The following is a 27,407-nucleotide window of genomic DNA, read 5'->3' as shown; positions in this document are numbered from 1 at the left end:
CCCTTAACGACAATTTTAATAAAGTACGAAGAGCCCCTTGAAATATAACATAATTGAGAACCACTGAGACCAACTCCCCCTTAGTAAGGTCACCCAAGCCGCTTAGCGGTAACATATAAGAACCGAATAGAGACGTAGCGTAAAGATCTGTAGATGCGATTATAATACTGGTTGACAGGTTGCAGTGTGGCGGTTACGACTTGGTCAAGTATCCTCAGAATGGAATAATTGATAAATAATTAATATACGGATCTCATACAGACAAAGTTTTCAATAATTGAATAATCAAGTCCCCTTGGGTTAAGCGCCTCTGTATAATATTATAGAATTTAAAATAGATCTTTCTTATAACTGAGCATCGAGTTTTGACCGCGACTTAAAATATTATGTCTATATCCACATACACATATATATATATATATATATACACGTATGCCGTAAAGGATATAGGAGAAGCAAAAGCGACGTACGGATGAAAAAATATTATGTCTATATCCACATACACATATATATATATATATATATATACACGTATGCCGTAAAGGATATAGGAGAAGCAAAAGCGACGTACGGATGAACCAAAGGAACAGCAACGAGACACTTGACTAATGTTCTACCTGTTGTCCTGCAACACCTATGCCTCTACCTGTGCTAGTATACTGAAACGGGTGTCCGTATAGTTAGGACAAGAAGGCAACGTCGTCCATCCCCTTCCTTCCTTTCTATACTCCCTTCACTTCTCTATTTCGTTGCCCCTCGGAGCAGCTTAGCATTTCAATACACGCGCGGACTCAATGCCACGGCGATACGTGAGAGTACTGTGGGCTCCTAAGGAGTAAGCTTGACTAATGTCCATAGCCCCTTGGTCGCCGTGTGATCATTAGTCATTTGTCACCCAGCACATCGCTCCCCGGAATCGTACACAGTCCCCAACGTATCCTTGAAAATTTCTCGCTTTGGATTTGATAGGCGGCTGTTTTAATATTTGATCCGATTCTATCACCTGATGAACATCTGGCTGGGATTTTGTTTGTTTAGAATTTTGCGACAGCCTTGATATCTGAAGAATTTAAGAAATATGTAATCATGGTGTATGATAAGAATTTTTTATAAATCGTTTGGATACTTCATTTCGATAAAACGTGGGTAGCCGACATTGTACAGATTCTTGTTCGACTTCTTAATGCATGACAGTTGAGACACGTGTTCGTGTTTACATAGATTTGTGAGCGATACGATTGGAGTGACGTTTTGTGACTGGTGTTTTGATTAATCAATGTTATTATTGCAGAGTCACGTGCTGACTTCTCATTGTGAAACAGGTCTGGAGCAATGTTTCATTAAAATAGGATCTGCTGATGATCTTTTAAGGACTTCCGGTTCGCTGTTGAGTATTGAATTACAGTCGAGATTTGTGAATCCTTCGAAGATTCTCAATCCTACAGAAACAACGTTAAGGAAACATTAAATGGTTGAGAAAATGAATAAACGCCACTAGGAGTTACGCAAGTCGCCAATAGAAGACATGAATGCAGACACGTCAATGGACGTGAATGGAAGATAATTTATATCTATATGTAACTGTGTATATATATTTTTCTTTTCTTCATACCTTCTGGAAAAGGCAGCTTCGCAGTGCGAGCATCGATATCTCCTATCGCCCGTGTGCAATTTCACGTGACGATCCCTACTGCGCTTGTGCTTAAATAACCTGGCGCACCAGCTGCATCTATAGGGCATCTGATCGCCATGACTCTGAAACAAGAAAGAAAGACAGGATATAATAAATAGTCACCCAATAAAGGAATACCACCGAAGTCGAGCAATCGTTGATCAATTATAACCTAACAAATCCACTGTGTATTTTCTTCGACCGACATGCCTCGTTAACCCTTGCGGATGCTCTCGGAACTAACTTACTGATTGCACGAAACGCCTCCACGGCTTGGCTTTATTAACGCCACCTCTCTCATAATCGAGAAGACATCATCGAGGTCGTACGGAAGACCGAGAACTAACGGATGGGATAACATTAGCAATGGTAGCTGAGCAGCAGACGCTTTTTTTGTTTAACGAGATCGTTAAGAGACCCAATTATCGCCGTGGATGCGCGGCCGATACTGCGCATGCGCAGACATTGGCAGTCTTCGGCGGGAATGATTTGAACGCAGATACGAATTGTGTATGACTGCTTGAGGAAGACGGGGGTGGAATTTACAAATGGAGGACGTACACGCGAGAGAAGAACAAAATGCATGGGTTGACTTTCGTTCCTGAGACGGTCCAGCATTGCCGAGTGTCACCCATCGAGATCGGTTTTTACGATACGGTCCCATATGGTCGGGCCCTTTGTCGCCAGTCGCTCATCTCGACTTCTTCTGAGTTCAAAGTCGAGCGAAACGTTACGTCCGTGGTTTAAGCCTGGCACGTAGCTAGGTTGATGGGTTAGGTGGGCAGCTTCTTCGGCGGCTCCTTTGACAGGATATGAAGAATGGCCAATGTGGATGAGATATTTTTTTTTCGCTTGAGACTCGAGAACAAAGATTACTCGAAGAAGCGTTGGAGAATATTTTCGGGGACCGGAAGTAGGTAATTTTTAAATGGACTTTTACGATTTTCAACTCCGAATGAGGATACAGGAAGTTCATCTTTTTTTTCTGGCTGGTATCACGCGTGCACCCTCTGTTTGACCTTTACGTGATGAACCGTCGAGGTCTATCTCTGGCTTTTCGCGAGAATCGCGAATCAGGCCTCGTTTCGAGCACCTGGACAGCCGGTACAACCTGTTACGGATCGTACGACACAGATTTTGACCTCGAGATGACCCGAGGTAGAGTAAACGCGGAAACATGCCTAATGCCACCGCCATGCAAAAGAGAGGAATCCGTGTAATGGACTCGGGTCAGAGGAGTAACTTTGCGCATCTGGAATTTCAAGTTTTTGGATGCTGATCTTGTGGAAGCTGAATAGATCGAGCATCGCTTCCTCTTGTTCGTCTTCTTTTCCTTCTTTTTAGCTGTCTTCGTCTACCCTCGTTTTATACGCTTCAATCTGTAGATCTCGGTGCTCGAAATAGGTAGGGGAGAGACCGGATCAAGCGGACTGTTCTCCTGAACGATGTTGGCGTATGGATTTTTCAGTAACTATTTTGGTATTGAGGTAAAATTATTATTTTTTTTCTATTATTAAGGCAGTCCTTGGTGGTGCAAGTGAAAAACGTTATTTAATTTAGTATTGAACTTCCGGTTCTTACCTGCTCATGTTTCTTGAGGTAGCTCAGCCGTGGAAAAGTTCGGTCACAGAACTGACAAGGATATGGAGCAGCAGGGTTGTTACCGTCACCCGGTCCACCGTTCTCAACGTCAGCTTCCGGTTCCGATGGAAAACTAGCCGACGTCGGCGTCGCACAGGAAGAGGGAGTCTCGCCGCCCCGTCGTGAAGTAGGTCCGCCATCTTCGCTGTGCCACGAAGAACTCCCGGTTCCCAACGCATCTGTAATTAAAAAAAATTTTTTTTATATGTCCACTCAAAATTCGTTATACGATGAACGATGAATATCTGAACATTGTAATTCTGACTGGTATCACTTACAAAAAATAATTTTTCACGAATTCCTTATTTTTTATCCAAACAACAAAAGCCTATGAAAATCCGATCACTATGAATTAAGAAGTAAATAAAATGAGCAACTAAAATTGAAATTATCAAAATTAATATACTAATATCATCAACTATGGTAAAACAGTAAAATTTTTGAATCGATCAATAAAAATTCAAAACTGTCCACCAAGACAGCTAATTACCGTAAAAGTACCAAAAAGTCGATATCAAAATGATTTCCTTTCCATTATAAAAAAGAAATTCTAAAATTTCTGAAATGGGGCCAAATGACGCACAGCGAAGCGAAATGGAAAGCTCTGAAGTGAATTCAAATGACGTGATAATTTTTAACATAGCCAATGACTAAAGTACCTGTCCCTGAAGGACAAGGACGATCACAAGGACATTGGTCATTGAAGGTACCATCTTAAATGGTACCTGAGGCCAACTGGTACCAAGTGTACATCGAATTCAAGTCATTCACTCAGAACCGAGTAAAATATTTCTCGCGGTTGTCAGATGCTTTTTCAAAAACAAGTTCCCGTCCGACGCAAAAGAGACCAGTTCCCGTGACCTTACGAACTAAAAAGGTACCAGGTCCATCTAGCTGGTCGCCTGGCTTCACCTTGTCCGTTATGTCTTTTTATCATATTCGTAACGAGTACACGGTGAAACTGGTACCATTAGCCAATGTTCCAACAACGAGAAGACGAAATCCCAGGAGTCATATACATATATATATATATGTAACAAGCTAAAGTCGCATTTACGCTCGACGCATTTCAAAGCTTCTAGAACAAATTCAGAGAATAAAAATCATTAAGGTAGCCTACGGTACCCAATCACACCAAATGGTATCAACAAGACTGTCAATGATATTTGAAAAAGGACTTTGTGTCAAATTTGCAAAAAAATAATTTTTCAAAATTTCAAACACAACAATACGGTACCCAAAGGAATCTAACGGTAACTAATGATTCTTGGAGAGCGAGCTTGTTTCCTGAGGTCGCACTTATAGTGAAATAATTTTTTCAAAATTAAGATACGATAATAATTTTGCTATCCGATGGGTCTTAATGACGTTTACACCACCAGGTTAACGTTTGACGACAATCATAACACGTCCAATCACCTGGTACTTAATAATCTCTATAAAGGGACTATATCGGGGTGGTTACTTCCGGTAGTGTCATGACTCGAAATGCTTGTAGGTGGTTAAAGTAAAGATACGAAGAAGCACGTAGTTCGTCAATGATGGAAATGATGCGGCTAGTTGGCCGTTTCCTCATTTGCCAGGAGGCAGCGCACGCGCGCCTGCCAAGACACCCACCAGTCAATTTAAGAGATTTTACGGAATCCTGCTCGACTTCACTTGGTCGCGTGACCAGCGTCAGCGTCAACGTTAACTAACGCCACCCAATGCGATTAACCATACGAACATATATATATGTATACTCGTGAATGTTTCAGTTTAAATGACTCGCATCCTCTGCCCACATACTGGTCTCGTCATTATTAACATTCGCTACCCTCATTCGCCGGGCGCCACTCGTTCCGATTGACGAAGACGGAGCAAGGATAACTATGATTTGTAAAGCTGTAAATTTGAAAATTATTTCAAAAATACAAAAGTTATAGTGTATCGAGGTGAAATTTTTTTTGGGAGTGGGGACCACTCTCCTAATGAATTTTGACATTTTTGAGCCAGGTACGAGAGAAAATGAGGTGTATAAATTTTCAAAATGGCTGCCAATTTTTTTCGGTTTCTACTAGGTGTCAAAAGGTCAAATTCTGAGGTGGGAACGTCTCCTTGGTGCGCGCTCTTTGATGACTCAGAGTGCCGGACGTCGAACAGCTGATCGTGACAATAAATAAATCGAGCTAGATCTGATCGAATCGAGGTGGGGCGATATACTACCACCCAGGGGTGATTTGTTTATATATTGACCGCAAACCCAGAACGTGGGCTCCGCTCTTGGGATTTGGTTTTATTTAGCAACCGATCCCATCCAATCAGGAGATGATGTGTCATCGCCGCGAGAATAGTCGCACTTAACACTGGCAGCTTCTTTTCGCGACCTGCCGATGCAGCCGTGGAGTGTTGTCACCTCCCTCTCTGGGCTATTTATAGATCTTCGGTGACGTTTATTAATAGGGTCGCGATTTAACGTCTTTCCCAATTGTGACTTATGCGATGTTAATACGCAAAGAACGCGACGGATTTACAATTGACGGAACATCTGCCGCGATCACTTTTTTTTTTTGTATTTTCACCGTGCAGGAACGAAATCGGGAGATCATTGAGAAATTTTTGGTCCACGTTAAAATCGCTAATCAAACATCTCGCAATTTGATTCATGAATCAGACATTTTGATGAAGGTCCATTATCTCTGATTTATGACCGATCAAAATTATGATCCAGAAAAATCATCAGATTTAATAACGATCTCCGTGACAGGGGTGTAAAAAAATTTTTCAAAATTTTCAAAGAATAGCATAGTATAGTAAGAAAACGAAAAAGAAACAAATTCCTGTTGAAAAAAAAAAAATAAAATATGGTTGGCTCGTTTAAAAAATACATATACTCGAAAATCCGTGCGAAGGATATAAATAAGTTGAATGGACATTTTAATTACTACCCCAAAATAAAAAATCCAAAAAAAAGGACAAACAGACGTACAAACGAAAAGTATAAAGAAAAAAAAAAGAGACAGGATTCTTTTCCCTGATAAAAATCAAACCTTTCAATTTAGGGTGGCACTTGTCATCCTGCGGTGGCGACGGTGACTCCTTATGTGCCTGTATCTTTCCAATCAGAAGTTCCAGCCGTGAACTATTACCTTTGAACAGCATATCGTCCTCCCCGAAAAACTAAATTACAGTTGACAACTATCACACCCAGGAACCGGAACAGGATCGGGCACCGCACAGTGGTCACAGCATTCTGGTACGACCGAAGAGACGAGCTCGTTGCCCGATTAAAAACGTGATAGAAAGTAAAAAAAAAAAAAAAAAAAAAAAAAAAAAAAAAAAAAAAAAAAAAAAAAAAAATTTCACTCAAAAAAAAATTATACAAAAATTCAAACCACCACGAACCAAGCGACTCGCAGTAGCGTCGGACTATGAGAATTTTACAATATTCACTTATAAAGTCCCGACGAGGACGTCGTCGAGAAGACGTCCGGGTGCCGCGAGAGATCGGTACTCGTACTCGACACTTCGAGTCTATAGCGTTGACTAAGGGGCCTGCCGACTATTATCGCTGCTGTAAGTCCTCACTTCGGGCTGGTCGCCCAAGAGAAGGGACCCAGTGGAGAGAATCGGGAGACCCCTGGGGAACCAGCCACCGCATTGGACGTAAAGGATGGTAGGCGGGATCGAGAACACCCACCTCCTGCACCGCACCCCTGTTAAGCAGTCATTTACGTGTCTAATACGTGGCTTACAATAAAGTTATACTCGGGATATTTTAAAACCGTTCAAAGAATCCCGGGGCCACGTGATTATTGAAAAACAAAACAAAAAATACGATTCGAGATCACCATCTCTCGTGAATCTCTGTGAATTTTCAAATTTCAACCATGCGCGATAAAGCATCGCGTACTTGCGAGGTATGACTTTGTTGATTTCGTAATTGAAGCCGTGACGTCACTGCGGTACAAATTAAAAAATATGGAATTTCAGTCAGGCTGGTAACACTGTCTTAGGTACATTTGAATTGGCCCAACGAGCGTTACGTAATTTTTCTATGATATCCCAAAGTCGTGATCGGGATGGCTGTTATTGAAATATACGAAGCTTCTTGTCTGACAGGTGAAACCTAACCTTAAGAGGCTAGAATGTTCCTTATGATTTTTCATCGTTAGACAGTTGGGCGCACTGGCCTAATTTGCTGACGGGTAATAACGTGTAATTAACCGTTAGTGAGTTAACTGAGTACTTGCAATAATGACCTGGGGCAGAGCCATTGTTAAGGCGAAAATAGGTAGGGAACCAGAGCGTATTTCTAAATGTTCCTTTTTCCTGACAGTCGTTACCTGATTGATTGCATAAACATTAAATTAGTACTGAAAGCACCAGAGATTCGTATCGACTAATTACAAATTGTCCAATCGCTCTTAACTGTGGCTAATATTGGCGACGGGTCGACCGAACGCTTTATCGATATTCCCATAAGGTTTCCATTGAGGGACAATGCGCATACCTACTGCGCAGATTCTTTGGCGGGAAATCGTATGTGAAATCACACGGAATGGATTCTCACACGCGGCTGGAGCTCTGTACCACCTTGTCAAGAAGTGGTAGGGTGGTCCTTGACGTCATAACCATGGTAAAAACACCCCCCGTAGACCCCACCCGTGTCCTGGAGCTAGGCCGACAATATTTGCACCCCTAAGGGCCCACCCATTGGGTTTATTTATCTCATTGCGATCAAGAGACTTTAGGTGGTCCTGTGCGTCGAATTTCTAATTTCGCTGGTGAAACTTTTAGGAAAAGGGGGGAAGAAACTGCTGTTAGTTATGCATAGGGTATTAAAAGCGTCGCGACGACCCGAGACGTCGATTAAAATCTCAGGAGACCATTAGAGAGCAGAAAACTAATTACAGATTAATTGAAAAGTTTCTTTTTTTCTATTGAAAAAAATTTCTAACATCTAATTAATAATCTGTGTAACATGTCTTTCATACCTTAAGGTTTATTGACCAATTCAATAAAAATTCCGTCATCGCCCTTGACTGGTTTGAATTTTCGTCACACTATCGATCCTCCTGATCGAAACGAGTCGATATGCAAAAATTCATCGGCAGTTTTGAGGACAAGCGTATCATTTCTTTGGATCGTGATCCAGATCGATCTGAATGATCGTTGCGACCATTTACATTGGACCTAAATCAAGATTAATTATGTTATGGTTATATGAGGTTAGGTATAATAACAATAATTTTGATTTTCATTAGTTGTCTATTAATACGAATTTTATAACGACTAAAGTGAAATAAGAAAAAAAAAAAAAGTGCAATCGTGCAACCTTGTGGGTGGCACCCATGACCAAGCGCATGTGCAACAAAACCGACTCCGCCTACGCTTTCCAATCCTTTTCATTCCTATTCGTATAATTGCGCCAGTAAGCAACTGCAGTTTCCACCGAAGCCGAATGCACGCTTTGATAGGGATAAAAACAAAGTGAAGTTGTCTCTAGTCGAAACTTCATTCACAAAGTCCAAAGTCTCACTGTAACAATGAATTTCTCGATACGACTAATGAGATCGTGATTGATTGGTAATCCATGAGTAATTGCGAGCAGGATCGATGAATTTTATCAGTTTGATTCGCTCTCACAGAAAATAAGAGAGAAATAGAAAAGAGACTGTGGGACAAAACTTAAGAAAGAAGTGCGTAACAAATTTGCGTCACCATCCTACTTCTTGCAACGTTGCCGTTTAATACGGTTTAATAGAAGCTATAGCCATCTGCCGGAGATCTTTGGCAGATGAATTACACGAGATGAAGGATAGTCGTACACGTGGTGGGAGTAGTGGCTGAGGAGAATTGTACTGGAGGTATATACACATATATATATAGAGAGAGAGAGTGAGATAGAAAGAGAAAAGAGAGACAAAGAAAGAAACGTTCACGGCCCTGAATAAATCCGGCCTAGAGCAATCGAGCGTTCTCAAGAAAATCCCGTAAATCCATCTTAAACGATCCTCCGTTTTACTTCGTCCCGTTCCGTTTCGCCTTGTTCCGCTTATCAAAAGTGAACGGGCGACTCTTGTGTTTCGTGTGTGGCGCGGCGTATACGGAAATTCACTTCTAATCTGTTCTAATCGCCATTTGACATAAGGAAGTTTACTTACGGAGTCTCGTTAGATAGGATGTCTGTGTAACTTGCCTGTTTAGGTTAAAATCCATTGTTGATACGTTTCAAAGTTCGTTTCTTCGTTGAGCGTAGACTGCGTGTCTGTTTCACATGAGCTATGCTTTATTACGTTTGTATTAGACGCGTTTAGAGTATATTGTGGAAATTGAATTATTAACTGTCGCGGACTGCAGTTTGGAAATGCGCGAAGCGAATCGGCTGAAAACGTGACGAATGAATTTTATTCGATAGTCGAGGGAGGTTAGACGACGCGACATCTAACGGTTTCCTTTGACACTAACACCATCGACAGGCTGTACGCGATGATACGGAAAACGAGGGAAATTTGAAAAAAGATAATATGAGCTTTTTAAACGATATGTGGATGCAAATTTTAATTAATTTGTATTGTATTAATTAATTAATTATTAATTTTCTAATTGCGGATTCTCTTAAGTCTCGACCATGCTTACACTGTTCTGGTAAAGACTTCCTTAATTTATTTCACCCCGTTCGAACTAAGACTCGCCGGATTTCCGGCTGAGGAAGGTAAATTTTCGCGAAAACGGAACTCGTGCCGAGTGTAGAGAAGCTACAGGAAATGTTCTGACCGGAAGTGGCTACCCTCTTAGAACCAAGGCACCCCTGTCATGGACTCAGCGTATATCTTGACCGCCATCTTACTTGAAATCCTAGGCAGTCCCTTCTTCAACGTATCCTGGGACATTAACCCGGGACCTTTATGACTTTGAATTAGTACACCACTCAGCCACTGTTTTGCTCAAGACTAATTAGCGAAAGGTCATGAACCGAGGAAACGATAAAATTGAAAAATATGTATAACAGTAAAAACAATCGATACCAAAAATCTTCGATTAAAGTGATCATTAGTAAGTGTTATTATTTATAAATAATCGATAACAATCTGCACTTTGATAAAGTTGAAATTGGAATAAAAAGTGAACTGAAACTATTTTCCTAAATTGTTTCATCTCGATATCCCAAGTTTTTATCCCAGCTCGAGGGGTTGAAAAAAAAGGTAGTTTAAGGGGTGGGTGGCACCATACCCCAATAGCGTATCAAATGCAATTCACACGAACCACACCACTGTGGTCCATCGTCAAATAATTTTGTCAGAAAACCAATTGGTTCTCGGATGCTGTGGTCCATCGTATGGATGGACTATACCCATGTAAGACAGAATTAAAGTTACAGTAGCTACCCTTGGACAAAGGTGGTTGTGTTCCCTGTTAATTTAAAAGCTGGCATCTCGATCAGTAGTTCACAAACACCTGCCATGATTAACTCGATGATCATGACTCTTCCATCGATCCTCGATTTCCAATTTCCGGTTACGTCTCGTTTTCTTTACGCTTGGACCAAGTCCGACTAAATTCTTCTCCACCCCTGCGTAAAATCTAGAAAATCCTCGAGAGCGCAACTACCCCAAACGATAATATGAATACCCCATCCGTATTTAAAAAAAAAATTTGTTTAATAATAAAAGTTCAAAGTTCACGACTATAACACTTGCTCATATAATTTAGAAGCTGATAAGTAAGATAAAAATTGATATAAAAATTCCAAGGTCACGGAACGCTATATGACGATCTTTAAAGACGTCCGGGATGCTGCGGAGATATAAATGGATCCTGAGGTGACTTGGGAGGTGATCTACTTTACCGTAGCGCAAACTCATTTATTTTTTGTGAATCCCCCAACGAGTCGGCACCCTCTTCGCTGTGGTCCATAGAGGGAGGCTGGGCCCCTATGCTAGTCCCGAGATTTTTTGCTCTCAAGGCCAGAGCATTGCGGGAGCTGTGTCTTGCTCTGGGCCAACCGCGGAGGTCAGACAGGTGAACCCTAATTCGTTGGGGGCCCTATATCAAAGTGACCGCCCGATTCGATCTAACAATCGTTCCAACCGCGAGAAGATCCTCCATTACAGATCGATACTACTTACTACCGAGCATTAGCTTCGCTCGAGAAAAATAATCCTTTATCACCTGCATTCGCTTTTACCACAATATTGAAGACAACAACGAGCACGAGCATCTAAGATAAATCCAAAAAGATCGGTAATTTAGTGTACACAAAAAATTTTTTTTAACGCAAAAAAAAATTAATCAAAATTACCCGCGATCTATTCCCGTACGATGAAAAAAAAAACCCTAAGATACGTAATTCGCAAAATTTATAATTTCTTTATTTTCAAAAAATTCTACTAAGCGAAAAATATTATTTTTTGCTCAATTTTTTTTTTCCAAAATAAAAAGACTGTCACGCCTATGATACCTAAACGCTTTGGAGTTTCTTGTACCGTGTTTGCGTTACGGTCACGGACGGAGCGCAGCAAACGCCGAGAGAGCCTGAGCATCTCCAAGAAGAGGAAGAGGGGCAGAGACATCGTTCCGGATGTTGACTTCAAGGCACAGACAGTAACCAGTGAAACGCACAGACAGAAAATCAAAAATAAACCCAACAAATTTTTCAGTTTCGCGCATCCGATGCTTTTTTGGCAAAACATTTTTTTTACTTTCGGTCCAGACCAATTTCCTCCTGAGCCAATCACATTGATCCTGCCGAGACGAAACACCGGGCACGCACTGCCGTTGGTTTTTCCTAGTGACCAGAAGTGAAGGAATTGAAAAAAAGACGTCTGCGTCGGTAGTGGCACGTGCCTCTGGGTCACGCTTGAATTGAAAACCATCAGGGTATGTCGAGTGGGGATTGGCTGGCAACCCAGGAGGAAGACCACCACCTGTCAATCCTTGACTCTTCAGGATCTGCCGAAAGATGATCAGTTCATAGAAGCCAACCTGAATCAACTACACAAACCACCTAGAACTGTGACGATGAAGGGGAACATAATGTCTGCGGTCGGTCATTAGACAGTTAGGACGATCATCTTCAGGGTACCGAAAACCCCTCGGGACACCTGGTGTCAACCATCTTTCAATGCGGCAGACCGGAACTTCCTGGGTCAGGAAAATCTTCACCGATATAATGAGTTTGTGGTATAAATATAAAATCTGGTGAGATGAGAAACCCGATTGAATCTAAAAAAAAAAGTTTCTGAACATATTTTGACTTCGTCAAATTTTTATAAAATTGAAAAAAAAAATTTTCTTTAATTACCTGGGTGTTAGGTCCATTGATCTTTTTTTTATTCGGATTATAACTTTCTTTATTTTATTTGTCAGGCGGCGTGACCGTCTATTAGGGTCCATATCAGATGGATCAGGAAGATGCTGCGGAGGTGAAAGTAATCCGTGAAGAGATGCCATCGGGTATATATATATACATCTTCTTTGTATATATACAAAGTCAAAAACATGAGTTTACGGTGAATGTACTCTCACCCAAGTCGGAGAGTCAGGAGCGAGTTCTCACCTTTTTGTTAATGATCGATCGGGTTAGGCATGCCGAAGCCGATCACGCACGATCATCGATCGGTTCGGCCGGTATCGGTTTGAGCGCACTAGGAAAAACTTCATGGATACGTTTAAGCGGGTTTGAATGAACGAGAAGGCGATAATGCAGCCTCCGAAGAAAATGGGGTCGCGCTGACTGGGGCTCTGCTATGCCGGGGGGTGACGACTGGGTCAAAGGTCACGGACAAGCTCAGAGCGGTGGAAGAAGCTGTTATCGATGTAGATGTCACTAGGCCTTCTACGACGGGACTACTTGTTGCTCAAAGGAATCCTAAGCCCTTGTGCAGTTGGTTAGCCTGGCAACTCTTTTTTGCTATCTTCTAGGCGTCTGTATTCAATTGAAGTTGAAACCAATTTTTCTTTTCCATTCAGCTGTATGCCCAATCCTGAATAACCAAAAATGGTGATTAGAAATATTGCAATAACAGGTCAGATAGCGCGACCTGGTCAGACCCGGATGACCTATAGATTTAATTTATGAGACTAAAAAACTGGGAGACGACATGCATACGTAAGAGATGGCTGTGAGGTTAGGCAAAGTTAAAGATGATCTGGTCCATGGGTGCGCGGTACCCGGGCTCGGGCCTAAATCTCAGATTACGATCTTACTTAGGAATCGTGCCAAGATTAAGAGCCGGTGAGTCGACCAGAGGTGAGTCAACTTGGCTTGAGAACTTGGAGATTGAGATACGCCGTGGTCCAGGTGGAGGAGGACGAGCAAGTATACAGGTATATGGGTCTTGTTAAACCAATATGAATATTAACCTAGAATAGAAAAAAAAAAGATGAATATAAAAATTCAGAAAAAATTGAAATATATAAATCATCGAACATTTTATTTAATCGACGATTTTTAATATGTCTAAATTGAGGATTCGAAAAAAGTTCCCCAAAAAAAATTCATAAAAACCACCACGCGATCCCGTGTCTTATTCATATTCATGACCTTCCAAATCCGACTTCTTATTTCGTGTCCCTTAAGGGCGCAGCGTGGGTGTGAAAAACGCCAAGAGGACAAAATATCCCTATAGTGTCATCCCCTCTGTCCCCCACAGTGTTAACCAACGGGGGGGCCCCAGGGCAGCCCAAATTACCGAGCTCCGACGAAGGGGATCCTACGACAATACTGGGCCTTACAAGTTACCAGAATGAGAACCCGTGAGAAGTCATTGAAGGAGAATGTAGACTCAGGGGGAGATGAGTGGTCGGTCAAAGGGGTCCAAACAGAAGACCCCCACTGGACCGAGGAGAAGAAAGATGGACCCCTGTAGCTAGTGGAACCATGTTAACTGTCGCGTCATTGTCACGCGCCACACGGAGATACATTTATTTTGGGAATCATGATTTCCTGGATAAAGTACCGGTCGCCATTTATGAGGTTACGGATCATTTAACAATTCGGAATGACTGGTATCGGTTTGTGCTCTAGTTTTCAAAACGTCATATTGGTTCTCACATACCCCATTAAGATGACCAATTCTATGGGTTACCGGGTCAATTTAAATTATACGCCGCACATGGTCTAAGTCTAAAATCTTGGATTAACCGAAGTCATTAATGTATTTTTTCTAATTAATTTATGTATTTTCGTTTAGATTCGATGACTTGGCAAAGTCACATTAAGTTTACTGCAACTGCACTTGGACGGAAAGTGCATCGAACGGAAATAAACGCTCAGCCGAGCAAGACCAGCGAGATCTCTCACAACTTTCGCCGCGTTGCTGCAGAGCCATTAAAATTACAAGGGTAGGTTAGAATCGCTCTGGACTAGATACAAGAATTTTGGTGACTTGGATGTAGACGTTAAAAAAAATTAAAATACAAAAATTAAGAAGGTATCCACTGATACAGCTATTAGCGATCGCCACTTCCGCCACATCTCAAAAAAAGGAAAAAAGTTCCGCAATCAACAATTACAGTGACTTAACAAAGCACTCTTGATTTCCTCATTTTTATATTACATAAACCGTAATCTCGCTCTCTCCCCAAGGAGAATTTAGACCCTGGTACGTTATAATATCTTCCTCAGCATCCTCATAGCCATTCATTCCTTTCACGATCAGCTCCCATCTCCTTTTGCAGTTCCCTTATCAGTGGACTTCTTGTCTGAATAAAAGAGAAAAAGAATGATTAAAAAAAAGGTACAAAGAACAGGGAACTCGAACCGAGTCTACAGTACGTGGGTAACCAGGAGAAATAGAACGATCCTCCCCACCCGATCCCACCCATTCTATCATTCTTCTTCGACAATTCATCGAACAGCAAAGTAGTCGCGCCCTGTGAAGTAGGCCTGAACGCCTAGCGTCACGTTTTCCGTGGGAGCAGAGCGAATCGTACAGGCGAGTGACAAAACAAGAGATACAAGAAAAGCGATGATCCGACGAGGTCGCCGACGGACTGTGGGAAGCATGAGAAACTTCATCCTCCGAACGTAGTCGAAGGTGTATCTGACGTTTGATAGTCCGCAGCATCTTCCACGTGATTCCGTATATAATAATAGTGATGGAATATAGTACGGAAGGAACGTCAAATTTGATATAGCTGGTGGGAGGATTACGATTTAACCCCCCAAAAACGAATCGGAGACTGGTTTGTCATTGAGGAGGGTTGTCACGCGGGGGTTGGAGTTGAAAGTGGGATGAGGCTGCATATCATCTTAAAGTTTAATTGAGTCTTCATCTCGAGGGAGCAAGCCTGGAGCCAATCTTCCTCGGATCCACCCTGTCGACACGATCTCATGGGATTCCAGGGCCTCTTTCGCCTTGAATGTACTCGTTCCTCCATCTTTCTTTTTACTTCATATCACTTTCTTTGGAGGAACAATATAGCGCCTGCTCATTTCTCTTTGTCACTCTAGACTCGTGCACCGAAGCTACGCTATGTAGTCTAATGCTTGGCTTTTTCAGGATTTACGGGGATTCCCCGACTTAGTGGGTCTAGCCCGAGCTTAGGGGAATCCCCGTGTTTTCACGTGTTCTTCATAGGATTTTGATATGCACAGACTTTTCTTCCAACTATTAGCGTACTATGCAAATAGTTATTTTCTGAGGAAAATATTTATTTTTTTATCGAAAAAGAAAAGTGACCTGTGACGTAAAAGTATATCGATACCCATCTCGATATGCACGAGCGACTTCACGTGCAGCCTTAATGCAATCTGATGCAGTTTTTATGCCAATTTCACACAGTTGTGTATATAGATACAAAGACAGATGACGAGCTAAATTTTCAGATTACGTAAAGACAGTTTATCGAAAGATAGTACATTGATTGTAGTGTCTAATTAGTCGCTATCGTTTAAGGTATTTTGTATCACTTTTTTTTTGTATTAGATGAACGAGTGCGTAAAATTAGCGAGAATTCAAGGGCGTTCAAATTCGAGGATACCCCGGGACTAATCCGGATTCAAAGATGAGGCTGGGGTGTAAGATGAAGGCGGGATGAACTAAGACGAGGGTGAGGATGAACCTTAGCCTGGTTCCTTCCCTGGGGATGACAGTGTAATTCATCGCAAGACGCTGCAACTCAGCCCTCTCTCGCGAGAGGGCGGCCGAAGTAACAGTGAAGATGGACCCTGAAGGAAGATGCTGAATTGCTTGTAAATGTTTAAATTTCTTTAGTCGTAGCTACCTGAGCGTAACTCTCACCACCAGCTTTCCTTCTCACTCTCTCCCCTTGGTTTCGTCCCTCCCGGCACCTCCATCCCCTTTGCTTTTATACCGCCACAAGATTGTATCTCGTCTACGCAAAAGACGGCCAAACTTAACTTTGATTTCGTTGAATATCCATAAAAGCAATTAAATAATTAAAAAAAAAATCCTCTCTTTTTATAGCACAATCAATTATTCGGTACATCTTTATCTTTCCATGAATATAAAAAATATTTGTAAATCCATCCTCTCGTCGTTAATCGATAAAAAATAATCCATTCGTACAAGCATCGAATACGTTCACAAGAATTTCATACGAATAACCCATTTGAATTTCCCGCGCATTCTCTCGACACATCGATGTCCTTTGTTCGACTAAAATACCTACAGATGAACAATAATGACGCTATACAGATTACCGTGGGGCTATATAATCGCAGCGGATGTTCCAAAAGATCAGTGAATCATACCCGATCGCGTTCCTAATAAATATACTCGATTCGTATAAACTCTTTGGTTTTTCCGGTAACGAGGATCAAAAAGTGCATATCGGATGTCCCGGAGTACAATGGGTCCCTCTCAAAGACAAAAATTAGTACCGCCCTTTCTTCGTGCCCGTTGTAGGGGTAGCGTTTCGCGTCAACGTCCAAATTTCTTAAACTCCATTTGAAACGTTTCTCATGAAAAAGCCCATACTATAATATAGAATGGATATCCTGTCCGACCTATGGGGTCGATGGGGTCCACGATGCTGGTGTCTCCATTATGTAGTTGGCATAGGTGATGCAGGTAACTCGATACGACGAAGGGGTATAAAACAAAGTATGAAGGCCCCCCTAGGAGGTGGATGACGAGGAGGATGAAGAGAGAGAAGGGAGGTCCTGGGTCCATTTCTATCATCCAGATTGAGAAGGACGTATCATCCATTGGACTAAGAGACGCCGACCATGCGATCAAGAATCCGGAAGACACGTGAGATCCTCAGACAAAGTCAATCTAAAATAAATATAAATATTGAATGACGGGTCCAGGACAGATCAAAATCAATAATTAAAAAATAAAATTAAAGAAAAAAAAACCTTAAAAACTCGCAGGACCCACAGAACTCATGGGGCCCTATGACTCTCGTTCTCCATAAAATCCGGCACGGGTTTTGGTCCATGGATCCGGGTGTCCTGCGGGGGCGGTTTATTGTGGAGCACCCTTTGTAAAGGCTGGTACAAGCCATGACAAGATGATTGGGGTATCTGGTTACCCCTCGCAGGTGAATACCAGCTGAGGGTTAAACGTCGAAAAAAGTGCGGATACCCGAGCGAAACGGAGGCTAGTAAGAAAAAGATTTGGCACAATGATTAAGAGCCGTACGAGGAAGACGATACCAGGTTCGGCTCGAGGTATGAAACAAGACTAAGCATAATGGGTACAAAGTAAAATGAAGCGGACCTTAAAGCGGGTAATATGCAAAGCGTAGGAGGTTGTCCAGTGTTGTTTACGAGGCGCCTTAGCATAATTCCGTGGTCGTTCCGAGTGCAGAAGCCAGCCGGAGACTACGCGAGGCCACGGTGGGGTGGCGCGGAAGCATCCTGGCATCCAAGTAACCTGGCATCCAGGCATTCGGGTAACTAGGAGGTGGTTGTCCTCGAGGGAGAGATGGAGCCGTAGCGCGGGAAGCTGGTCCAATTGGTGCCCAGGGTGCATTTGCGTCTAATTCAATGCATTACCCTCCTGCCAACAGTGGCACATTCAGCACCGGCAAACCAGCCTCTGCAACCGCTGCTCCAGGTAGCGGATGCCACTTCCACGTCCTGGACCTTCCAGACCATACAGCGCCAATCGATCCTCCGACGGTAGCTCCATGGGCTCTCGAGTTCCAATCCCGACACGGTCATCCTTGGCTCGTCCTACCTCGAACGTGGATCCATCCGGTTGCCCTGGCTCCCGCGGGGGGCCGAAGACGAGGTCGAGGGTCGTGGGATCGGCTGCTCTCGCGATAAGAAGGCACCCACCGGTGTAATTATGATTACCGCACTGCGGAGAAAGACGGCATAGCATTGCCGAGCTCGTATGGCAGGCCTGGGATCTTGGGAAATAGGAATCCTCGAACGGCACTTTTGCGTCCTGCAAACCACCCTATTCCCACCCACCTGGCCTCCTCGTTCACCCTTCTCGATATATATATGTATATACATAGACGCCCTTCGTACTTTCTACGGTTCTCATACAGCGTGTCTACGACAAGACCCAACAACCTTCTTTCCGTTCCGATTGTTGCTCCCTTGATGCTTCTTGCTACCCCTTGATCCTGTAAAACTAACAAACGACCCTTCGCATCCTTCCTGTTCACACTTGACAGTCTTATTTATCATTGAGCATGTAATCAATGACCCAGCACATGACGCGTGAAAGACTATGGCGAAGTTGTAGAAAATTTTTTTTTTCAAATTCACATCGGAAAAAATAGTCGAAAAAATTGCACGTCCAGAGAAAATTCAATAAATAAGATATTAAATGAACGAAAGCCGAGCTCAACGTAGTTTTCCGCGTGACCCTAAAGAGGCTACGGGGCTTCCGTTCGTTCCTGGCGTTTCGCCGATATACAAGTCCCGCAGGAGGGTAGAAAATTCGCGAGCGGCAAACTGCCGGATTTTAATTTAAATCGGCTGCTGTAGATCTCTTCGTGCCATTATCGTGTACGCGAAACGTACGTGCAACAGGGGTGGGGGACGGCCGCATGCCGTTATATACGCGTATACATTCAGCGCTGCAGGAGCAGTTAACAGCCGAGTTTTTCCAACATGGACCCCATGGGTCCTCGACATGGCACCCTGAGGTCTCGTTCCAGCCTATGCTTTATGTAACCGACCACCCTTATTGCCTTTCCTCGGTCTATGCTACGATCGTTCAACGGGACCGTCAAGGAGAACGAAGAAAACGCAATATGGATGTTATGCAGGAGCAAACAGAAATTGCGATATCTTCCTCTCTACCTTACCGACCGAGAAAGGAACGTCATGGAAAGAAAAAAGAAAAAGAAAACGTTTCGTCCCAGACACACGTGGACTGTTCGAATAAGTGGAGCATCGTTTTCCCGATAAAGGCTAATTTTTATGTTTGTATCGATTTTACGAATCGAGAAATGAAATTAGTAAAATAATTTTAAATGCGCTCCGCGCACGAATATGTAAAAAGTGATTCGATATACCGTCAACACGTGGCGTGTGCCCTCCCACGTGGCTAACTCGTCCTAACCTCCGAGACTTTTTGCTACCCCGCGAGTTTTTTGTCCACTTCAAGACCCTACCCATTTTCTCCTTGGTTCTCTCCGTGGGGCCTCAGGCTCTTGCCCGTGCGTCTCCCAACTTCCCACTCCACGGATTCTGTTCATCCTCTGGCCGATCGCATTCGCCCTGCTATCCATCATCTTCCCTCCGGATTACAACGGGCGACATTGAATTTCAAATGGGGTGATTGGTAACGGTCGCAAACGAAAAATGTATTAATTATTATTGATAAACAACACGGCAAAAATAATAATTTTTGAATTTTTCAAATTTACTCGTTTTTAATATTAACGATTGGCGTTTCTTTATAGGTTAGGTTACTCTGTATTTTGCTTGGCATACGTTCCCATACACGTAACTACGTGGTAGATCCGTTACGGCTGTTAGGAGTACATTGAAAGAAGTTATGTATTCGTTGGCTACCGGCTTACCGTACTAACGTTTGAATTAGAGCCACTGGGAACATTGGAATCTTCATACTGGCAGGGAACCATAATGTAAATTAATAACGCAAGTCGTTTCCTTTCGCCTTGTCTAACGATGCGGGGAACCACTGGAGGTGCTTTACGAGCGAATAATTATAGGACGGTCTACGGCAATTTGAATTAACTTTCATGTCACCCATCTACGCTCACGGAAGAGACTAATACGGAGTATCGCGAGGAAGTGCAATAAAAATGGAATTAAAACATATTATCGAACTAAATCATATAAAGAAATACGAAATTTTTAAGTATTCCCAACTGACGCTACGTGAATTTGATTATTTCAATATTCTCTACTGCGCATGCGCGCGCAACGGACGATGCGCAGAACGAATGCGCACGATCGCGATCGTGACTGACAGCTCTGGCGACAAACGGTGGTTTCGAGGTCGACTCATTTTTTGTTTTTTTTTTCTTTCAATTCAATTGCTACGATCGTATCCTATTACGTTTACAAACCGCAATTCCTATAAGTCTTTATAGAATTCACTTACGACCTGAACGCTTTGGCGTTGTAGATTGCCATCTTGAATATTTATTCTATTGTCTCAGCCGACCAGTCTTACGGGGCAGAACACGTTCGTGGGTCTGTTTTACAGTGATATTTTCGAGATTGAAATAATCTTGATGGTAAAATAGATCGAATCGAACACTCTAAGAGTGGAAGGGAATGTTGGGAGTCACCGCTCGTAATGGCCGACGGATTGCTCCCAACGGTGCCCCCGACGGAATTCGAATCATGATCGGTATCAGGATCCAGATCGTATCTGATTGACCGAAGCCCAAATACTAATTGGCGGCGTCTTTATTTATGTCCTATGTGCTGCCTCCTACAGTAGCACCGTGACAAACGTGTTTTTCTAACCCTGTTGGTATTTCTTGCCCTTAGTTACTTCTTTGTAGATATACATATATACACATGTATGTATAGGGATATTCAAGCCAAGCACACCAACCGAAGGTCGTTCTACGATATAAATGAAACTGACTGACTTCAGGTTGTATGTTTTTCCTGAATAGTTCTATACATGTGTATCATGTAATTTTTAATTGTAAGTTATAATTAGGTATGACGTAATTATGTCTAAACCTTAAAAAGATATCATCGCGCTGGTCATTGGACCCAATAAAATCTTATTCCTAGTATCTTAAAGAAGTCTTTTCGTTTTTGAAAAAATATTTTGCTCACTAAGAAGAACTTTTGAGACTATACACTTTGCACCGATGACGTACACATTATCGCTTGCGCCTATCGAGCATTGTCGTCATCCGAGTCCACTTCCGTTTCTACTTCTTATCTCGTGTATATTTTTGAGAAAATTATTGGACGCTAGAAATTTTTGAAATTCTACGATTGCCAATGTATCATTTATAATTCACAGTTCAATTTTCTATGACGTTGACAGATCAATTTTTAAAATCCTATAAAACAGAGAAAAAGCATCTTCATCCGTTTCCCGTTAAATACAGCAGCCTGAATGCTAAATGCGGCGCAGATTCGGTGGCGTAACAAGAAGTTTCGCCTAAAAACAAAAATTCCGTGCGGCTCCTTTGTCAAGACGAAGAAATGCGAGGAAAGGACATTTTGCCCGACCTCCGACCCTGGCGGACCATCTTAAACCGGGAATCCCAGTATCGTTGGCCTTGATGGATCAATTTTTTTACGATCATAACTCTGATCGATAACCCGTTAATCGCGATACAGTTACCAACAAAGTCCAGCCGAAAAATCAATAAGACATTTCTTTACCAAAAATGAAATGACCAACCTCAGCGTACCCCACGACGATCCGGTCTCAAAAAAACAAAATCAAAATATCTATATAAAATTTCGCAAAATCTCTTTTCCTGCATTCTCGTAAAAAAAGAAGCGAGGAAAAATGTGACATTTCTTTTTTTTTGACAAAAAATGGCGCCCTCGTACTCGAAATCCTTGCACATCGTACACTCGTTGGATTCGTGTTTTCAAAGTGTATACCCGGTACACCGCAAACGAATAATGAACAAAGCATATGCTTTTTCTCCCCGACGAGGTAAACCACCTGGAACTAAACGAGGCTTCTCGCTTGCGACTCAATCCTTCTCGGTGGTCGCTTTTTACGGGTTGGAAAATATCGTTCTAGGGGCGCGATCGGTTCCCTCTTCGGATCTGCCTTGGTCTTCGTCGGCGTCTTCTTCGCTCGTGAATCTTCGGGCAGCCTCACTTCCCGGAAGGCACGTAATACGCAAACTCTCAGGTCACGTCTCGATTTGCCTAGACCGCCGCTGCCCGGCTGCATGCGGATCGCGCGTGGCGAATTTACAAGATGCCCGGGAAAGGTCACACCTGACCTTCCATCATCACGGTCAATCGGTCCTTCGTTATTGTCTTGTTCCAGCCTCTTCGTTTATTCTATCCTTGTCCGGCCACCTCTTTCATCTGACGTTCCGCCATGTCACATTATCAGGCTGCAACTTTATTACTTTATTACGTTATTATATTATCAATAAATAACAATTTACTTATATGATCCTTATATGATTCGATGCGATTTTTATTAATTTTTTATATTTTCTTTTATTATTTCTAGCAGACTTTAAATATACCCTGTGACGTTTATTCGCACTACTACGCGAGCACTGGATAATCTTGGCTGCTTCAAAATCCATCGATCATTGCGATCGAACATTTTTATCCGATCCGAGATTACCTAAGTAGGCAGTGATGAAACGGACTGTACATGGCATGATACACATGTGTATTTAATCGAATAACTTCACTACGACGTTATACGTGATCAGTGTGGAGTATTATTGGTTTTCCCCTTAAAAAAAAAAATGACAAATTTTCATGATTTAAAAGAAAGAAATCAGAAAATAATGTTTTTTTGGCCTTAATGAAAATTCAAAAAATTTTCATACATCGATGAAACGAAAGTGGGACTGAAATTGTGAAATTTATTCCGTCACTTTTTATACGTTCAACTATTTTTCCTTTCTATTGCACAAGTTCCATCGGAACGAGCGAGACGAGGAGAGCATATAGAGAGATAATAATTTAAATGGAAGAACTTCCGGTCCTCCTTATCGGTCTTCTGCGAAGTAACGTGGCTCGTTATCAAATTTCTGGTGGGAACCTTCGTCCATCGGTGAGTGAAATTTTCGAATTTGTTTGTGAAAATGCTGAAAGCGATTTCTCGAACGCAACAGTAAATTTGAACGAGACAACTGTGTCAATTTACTGTCAGCATTCTATGTTATATATATATATATACAACAAACAAGAAATACTGTATATATACAGTCATTAGAAATTACATATAAACAATCAAGCGCCTCGATAATTGTTTCTGGCGAAACCTTTAAATATTAATTCTTTCCGTCGAGGGACTCTTATGCACACAACGCCATAAACAGTAGACCCTTCAAAATTCACTACCCATTAATTCCCCGTTACAAAAATTTCAATAAAATTCTAATCGACGCAGACAAACGCGCAAGATCTTCGATCAAAGAATTTGTAAAATCCTACCAACGCCTATCTTGAATCTGTCGATCATTAATGAACAATAAAATTCCATCAAGTCAGTCTGGCCAACTAAAAGTAAAACGTTCGGTCAATATCGAAAATAATGCAAATAATTCAAGAATGCAAAGTACCAAGAGTAAAGAAAGGAGTGCGATTTTTAATAAAAATATTCGAGAAAAAAAAAAGACAGAAAAATTCAGTCTCCCACAAGGAAGTCGCAAAACCATAAACGACCGAGACAGACCGAGCGATCCGCAGCATCGAGACAAATGAGTAAGAGAGTGACAGAGAGGCAGTACCGCGAGAAGAAAAAAAAAAGATAAAGAGAGCCAAAGAGCTGGTGAGTCGGCTCGGAAAGAGAAGTCCTCTCAAGAGAAGGTGTAGGATCGGCAGATATAATCGCAAAGAGAATTCCTACGCGCGTTTGCTCGTACGTCAGTCGGTACGTCGGTCCATGCGTCTGTCTCTGGTACCATCTCTCACTCAGCGAGCGTTTTGTGTTTCATTTTCCGCGAGTGAATCGCACCAGGGCCCACGAGCGACCTCCACGTGAAGAAGGAAGAAAAAATTCAAAGGTATCGAAAGATAAGCCTTATAGAGTTCGATAACAATGAAAAAGAATATCCCAATCAGCTGGGAAAGCGTAAACCCGATACGACGCTATATGACGGACGTCAAGACTCCCGGGCTGGGCCCAAAAGCGTACGTCGGTCCATGCGTCTGTCTCTGGTACCATCTCTCAGTCAGCGAGCGTTTTGTGTTTCATTTTCCGCGAGAGAATCGCGCCAGGGCTCACGAGCGACCTCCACGTGAAGAAGGAAGAAAAAATTCAAAGGTATCGAAAGATAAGCCTTATAGAGTTCGATAACAATGAAAAAGAATATCCCAATCAGCTGGGAAAGCGTAAACCCGATACGACGCTATATGACGGACGTCAAGACTCCCGGGCTGGGCCCAAAAGCGTACGTCGGTCCATGCGTCTGTCTCTGGTACCATCTCTCACTCAGCGAGCGTTTTGTGTTTCATTTTCCGCGAGAGAATCGCGCCAGGGCTCACGAGCGACCTCCACGTGAAGAAGGAAGAAAAAATTCAAAGGTATCGAAAGATAAGCCTTATAGAGTTCGATAACAATGAAAAAGAATATCCCAATCAGCTGGGAAAGCGTAAACCCGATACGACGCTATATGACGGACGTCAAGACTCCCGGGCTGGGCCCAAAAGCGTACGTCGGTCCATGCGTCTGTCTCTGGTACCATCTCTCACTCAGCGAGCGTTTTGTGTTTCATTTTCCGCGAGAGAATCGCGCCAGGGCTCACGAGCGACCTCCACGTGAAGAAGGAAGAAAAAATTCAAAGGTATCGAAAGATAAGCCTTATAGAGTTCGATAACAATGAAAAAGAATATCCCAATCAGCTGGGAAAGCGTAAACCCGATACGACGCTATATGACGGACGTCAAGACTCCCGGGCTGGGCCGGAAAGCGTAATAAGCTGACGCGTCGCGTCGCGCCGCCCGGCTGAACGGACCGAGTCGGTAATGATGATTGCTGAGCACTCAGCTCCGCTACGATTAATTTAATGAGCCCGACCAATGCGGTTCCCCTTTTGCGGTACGAAGAACTGCTAGTTCGGCCGGGGGTTCCCCGGATCGACGAGGGAGTCAAGAAAGGCTGATCGATGGATCCTCCGTCATTCGCTGTGACGGTAATAGAAAATTGTTTATCGCAAAGAGCAAGTTTTACATTGACGAAAGAGAAAAAGTTTACGCCCTGGTGAAATTGCTCGTGGTTCCGAGGTCGACTGGGAGTCGACTTCCTGGGGAAAGTTTATCGGTCGAGTCTCCAGGGTGCTGTGGAGATCCGTGTATACCATCTGGTTACAGGTACCAAATGGTACCAACCGTGGTATTCAGGTACTGCCGTGCATTACTCCTGGCTGAGGTGTACCAGCTGGTAACCGCCAGGATATCCTGATCTCTGCTTCCTCTGCTTGATCACCTGACTATCTAAAGGTGTAATGTTTTAGAAATTTATGACTATCAGTAATCAGAGGCTGATAATGCTCAGGAATCAATATACTCGGACACTGACCTGATCTGGTCTATGTATTAATATACCCAGCGACAGCGACCGGGACGTCCTGACCTCTGTTACCACTTCCTCCACTCGATGACCTCGCCATCTATTGGTCTATTTATGTTTTACTATTTCTGACTGTCATTAATTAGCAGTTTTGGCAATCAGAACATTGAAGCACTGTCCTGATCCATATATTACCTAGCGACACCTACCGGGTACCCACCAAAACAGAACCTAACCTAGCTACCTCTGTTTAATGACTTGGCCATCTATAGGTCTACTCGTGTTTCAGCATTTCTGTCATTAATTAGTGTTCGCTCCATTTTTGCCAATCAGAATATTCATGCACTGTCCTGATTCATGTATTGGTACCTAACGACAGCCACCAGGTACCCACCAGGACATCCTGACCTCTGTGACCTATTCTTGTACATGATGGACTCCTTCATCTACAGCTCTAGCTCCTTTCCAGTATCACTTGCTAACTGAATAGTCAGGATGTGCTAGGATGGCTGCGGCAACTAGTGACTGCCAATGCTGTAAGCAGAGATATAAAGAAATAGAGGGAGAGAGCGACAGAGTAAAAGTTACTGAAAATGAGAAGGAAAGCAAAAACTAAGGAAAAGAGCGCAAGCGCCTCCCCAAGCGTGCGTGCTTTGTGTGCGCGAGTTTTCGCGTATTCACGTGAGAAAACTCCCTGGAGAAATAACCGCGTTGTACGTAATGTACGCTAAGGTATTGTAAGGGGGTGCCAGGAGGGTGGCCGAGAACCGGAAGCAGGGGAGCGAAATCCTTCGGCGTTCAACCTTGCAGGTGCGAAGCGTCCTTCGTCCGCATCCATTTATTATTTTATCAGTTGCGCAACGGCGGCTCAGGAATATGGCGAATTAACGTGTGCAAATCTTTGTCCATGTTGAATCCGAATAATTGCATAAGGAGAAACTAAAAAAAAAAGAAATCAATAAAAATTTCAATTATTTTATTAACATACGACGACAGACTGGACAACGGTTTACTGATGAACTAACTCAGGTCTTTACTAACCTGACGTTTTTGGCACGTGAAATTTAATAAATTAGTATTTCGAAGTGACCAATTAAATCGTCCCTCGGGTTATGAATCTGCTGACTTTTAGGTTAGGAAACGATCTGCGTCCGCCACTGAGTCAATATCACGGGGTATATTTAATATCGTTATGAAATATCAATATTTTCACGTCGACACTTTTCACGCGAATTCTTGATTTTCTTTTAATGACCAACTAAATGTACGAGCGACAGTTTCCCCAGGCTCACGTCAACGGAGATATTATAACGTTCCACGTGGATCTCGTGTGAAATAAGATCCCAAGAGGGTTATCTTGATTAGCGGCGTCAGGTTGGTGCGCCATCAAAAGTTTTACGGCTGAAAAAAAAAATAAACTCGGTCATCGTGAAATTGTCGTCTGTGAACTTAAGATTGGCAGGGCTGTACGTATTTTTTTTTTTTTTTTTTTTTTTTTTTTTTATAGC

General features: G+C 42.6%; 1 protein-coding gene across 9 annotated transcripts in view; it reads right to left on the bottom strand.

Moving 5' to 3' along the window:
• LOC107267049 (zinc finger protein 423 homolog) overlaps positions 1 to 27,407 on the bottom strand; it is a 54,475-nt gene that overhangs the window by 7,101 nt on the left and 19,967 nt on the right. The window contains exons 1-4 of one of the 9 annotated variants that reach the window (XM_015738267.2): positions 8,290 to 8,514; positions 6,343 to 6,406; positions 3,254 to 3,492; positions 1,613 to 1,755 (exon numbers count right to left, since the gene is read on the bottom strand). In XM_015738267.2, the coding sequence (XP_015593753.1) occupies positions 1,613 to 1,755; positions 3,254 to 3,492; positions 6,343 to 6,406; positions 8,290 to 8,328 (485 nt within the window). In that variant the 5' untranslated portion in view covers positions 8,329 to 8,514. Of the gene's footprint in view, positions 1 to 1,305; positions 1,437 to 1,612; positions 1,756 to 1,844; positions 2,836 to 3,253; positions 3,493 to 6,342; positions 6,612 to 6,745; positions 6,837 to 8,289; positions 8,515 to 27,407 lie in introns of those variants that run through there. The other 8 variants (XM_015738266.2, XM_025084255.1, XM_015738265.2 and 5 more) reach the window with 8 other exon arrangements.

Source organism: Cephus cinctus, unplaced genomic scaffold, assembly GCF_000341935.2.
Source record: "Cephus cinctus unplaced genomic scaffold, Ccin1 Ccin1_scaffold0331, whole genome shotgun sequence".
NCBI classification, from domain to species: Eukaryota; Metazoa; Arthropoda; class Insecta; order Hymenoptera; family Cephidae; genus Cephus; species Cephus cinctus.
Note: the sequence above shows the minus strand (reverse complement) of the source record. Positions and strands in the feature narration are given on the sequence as shown.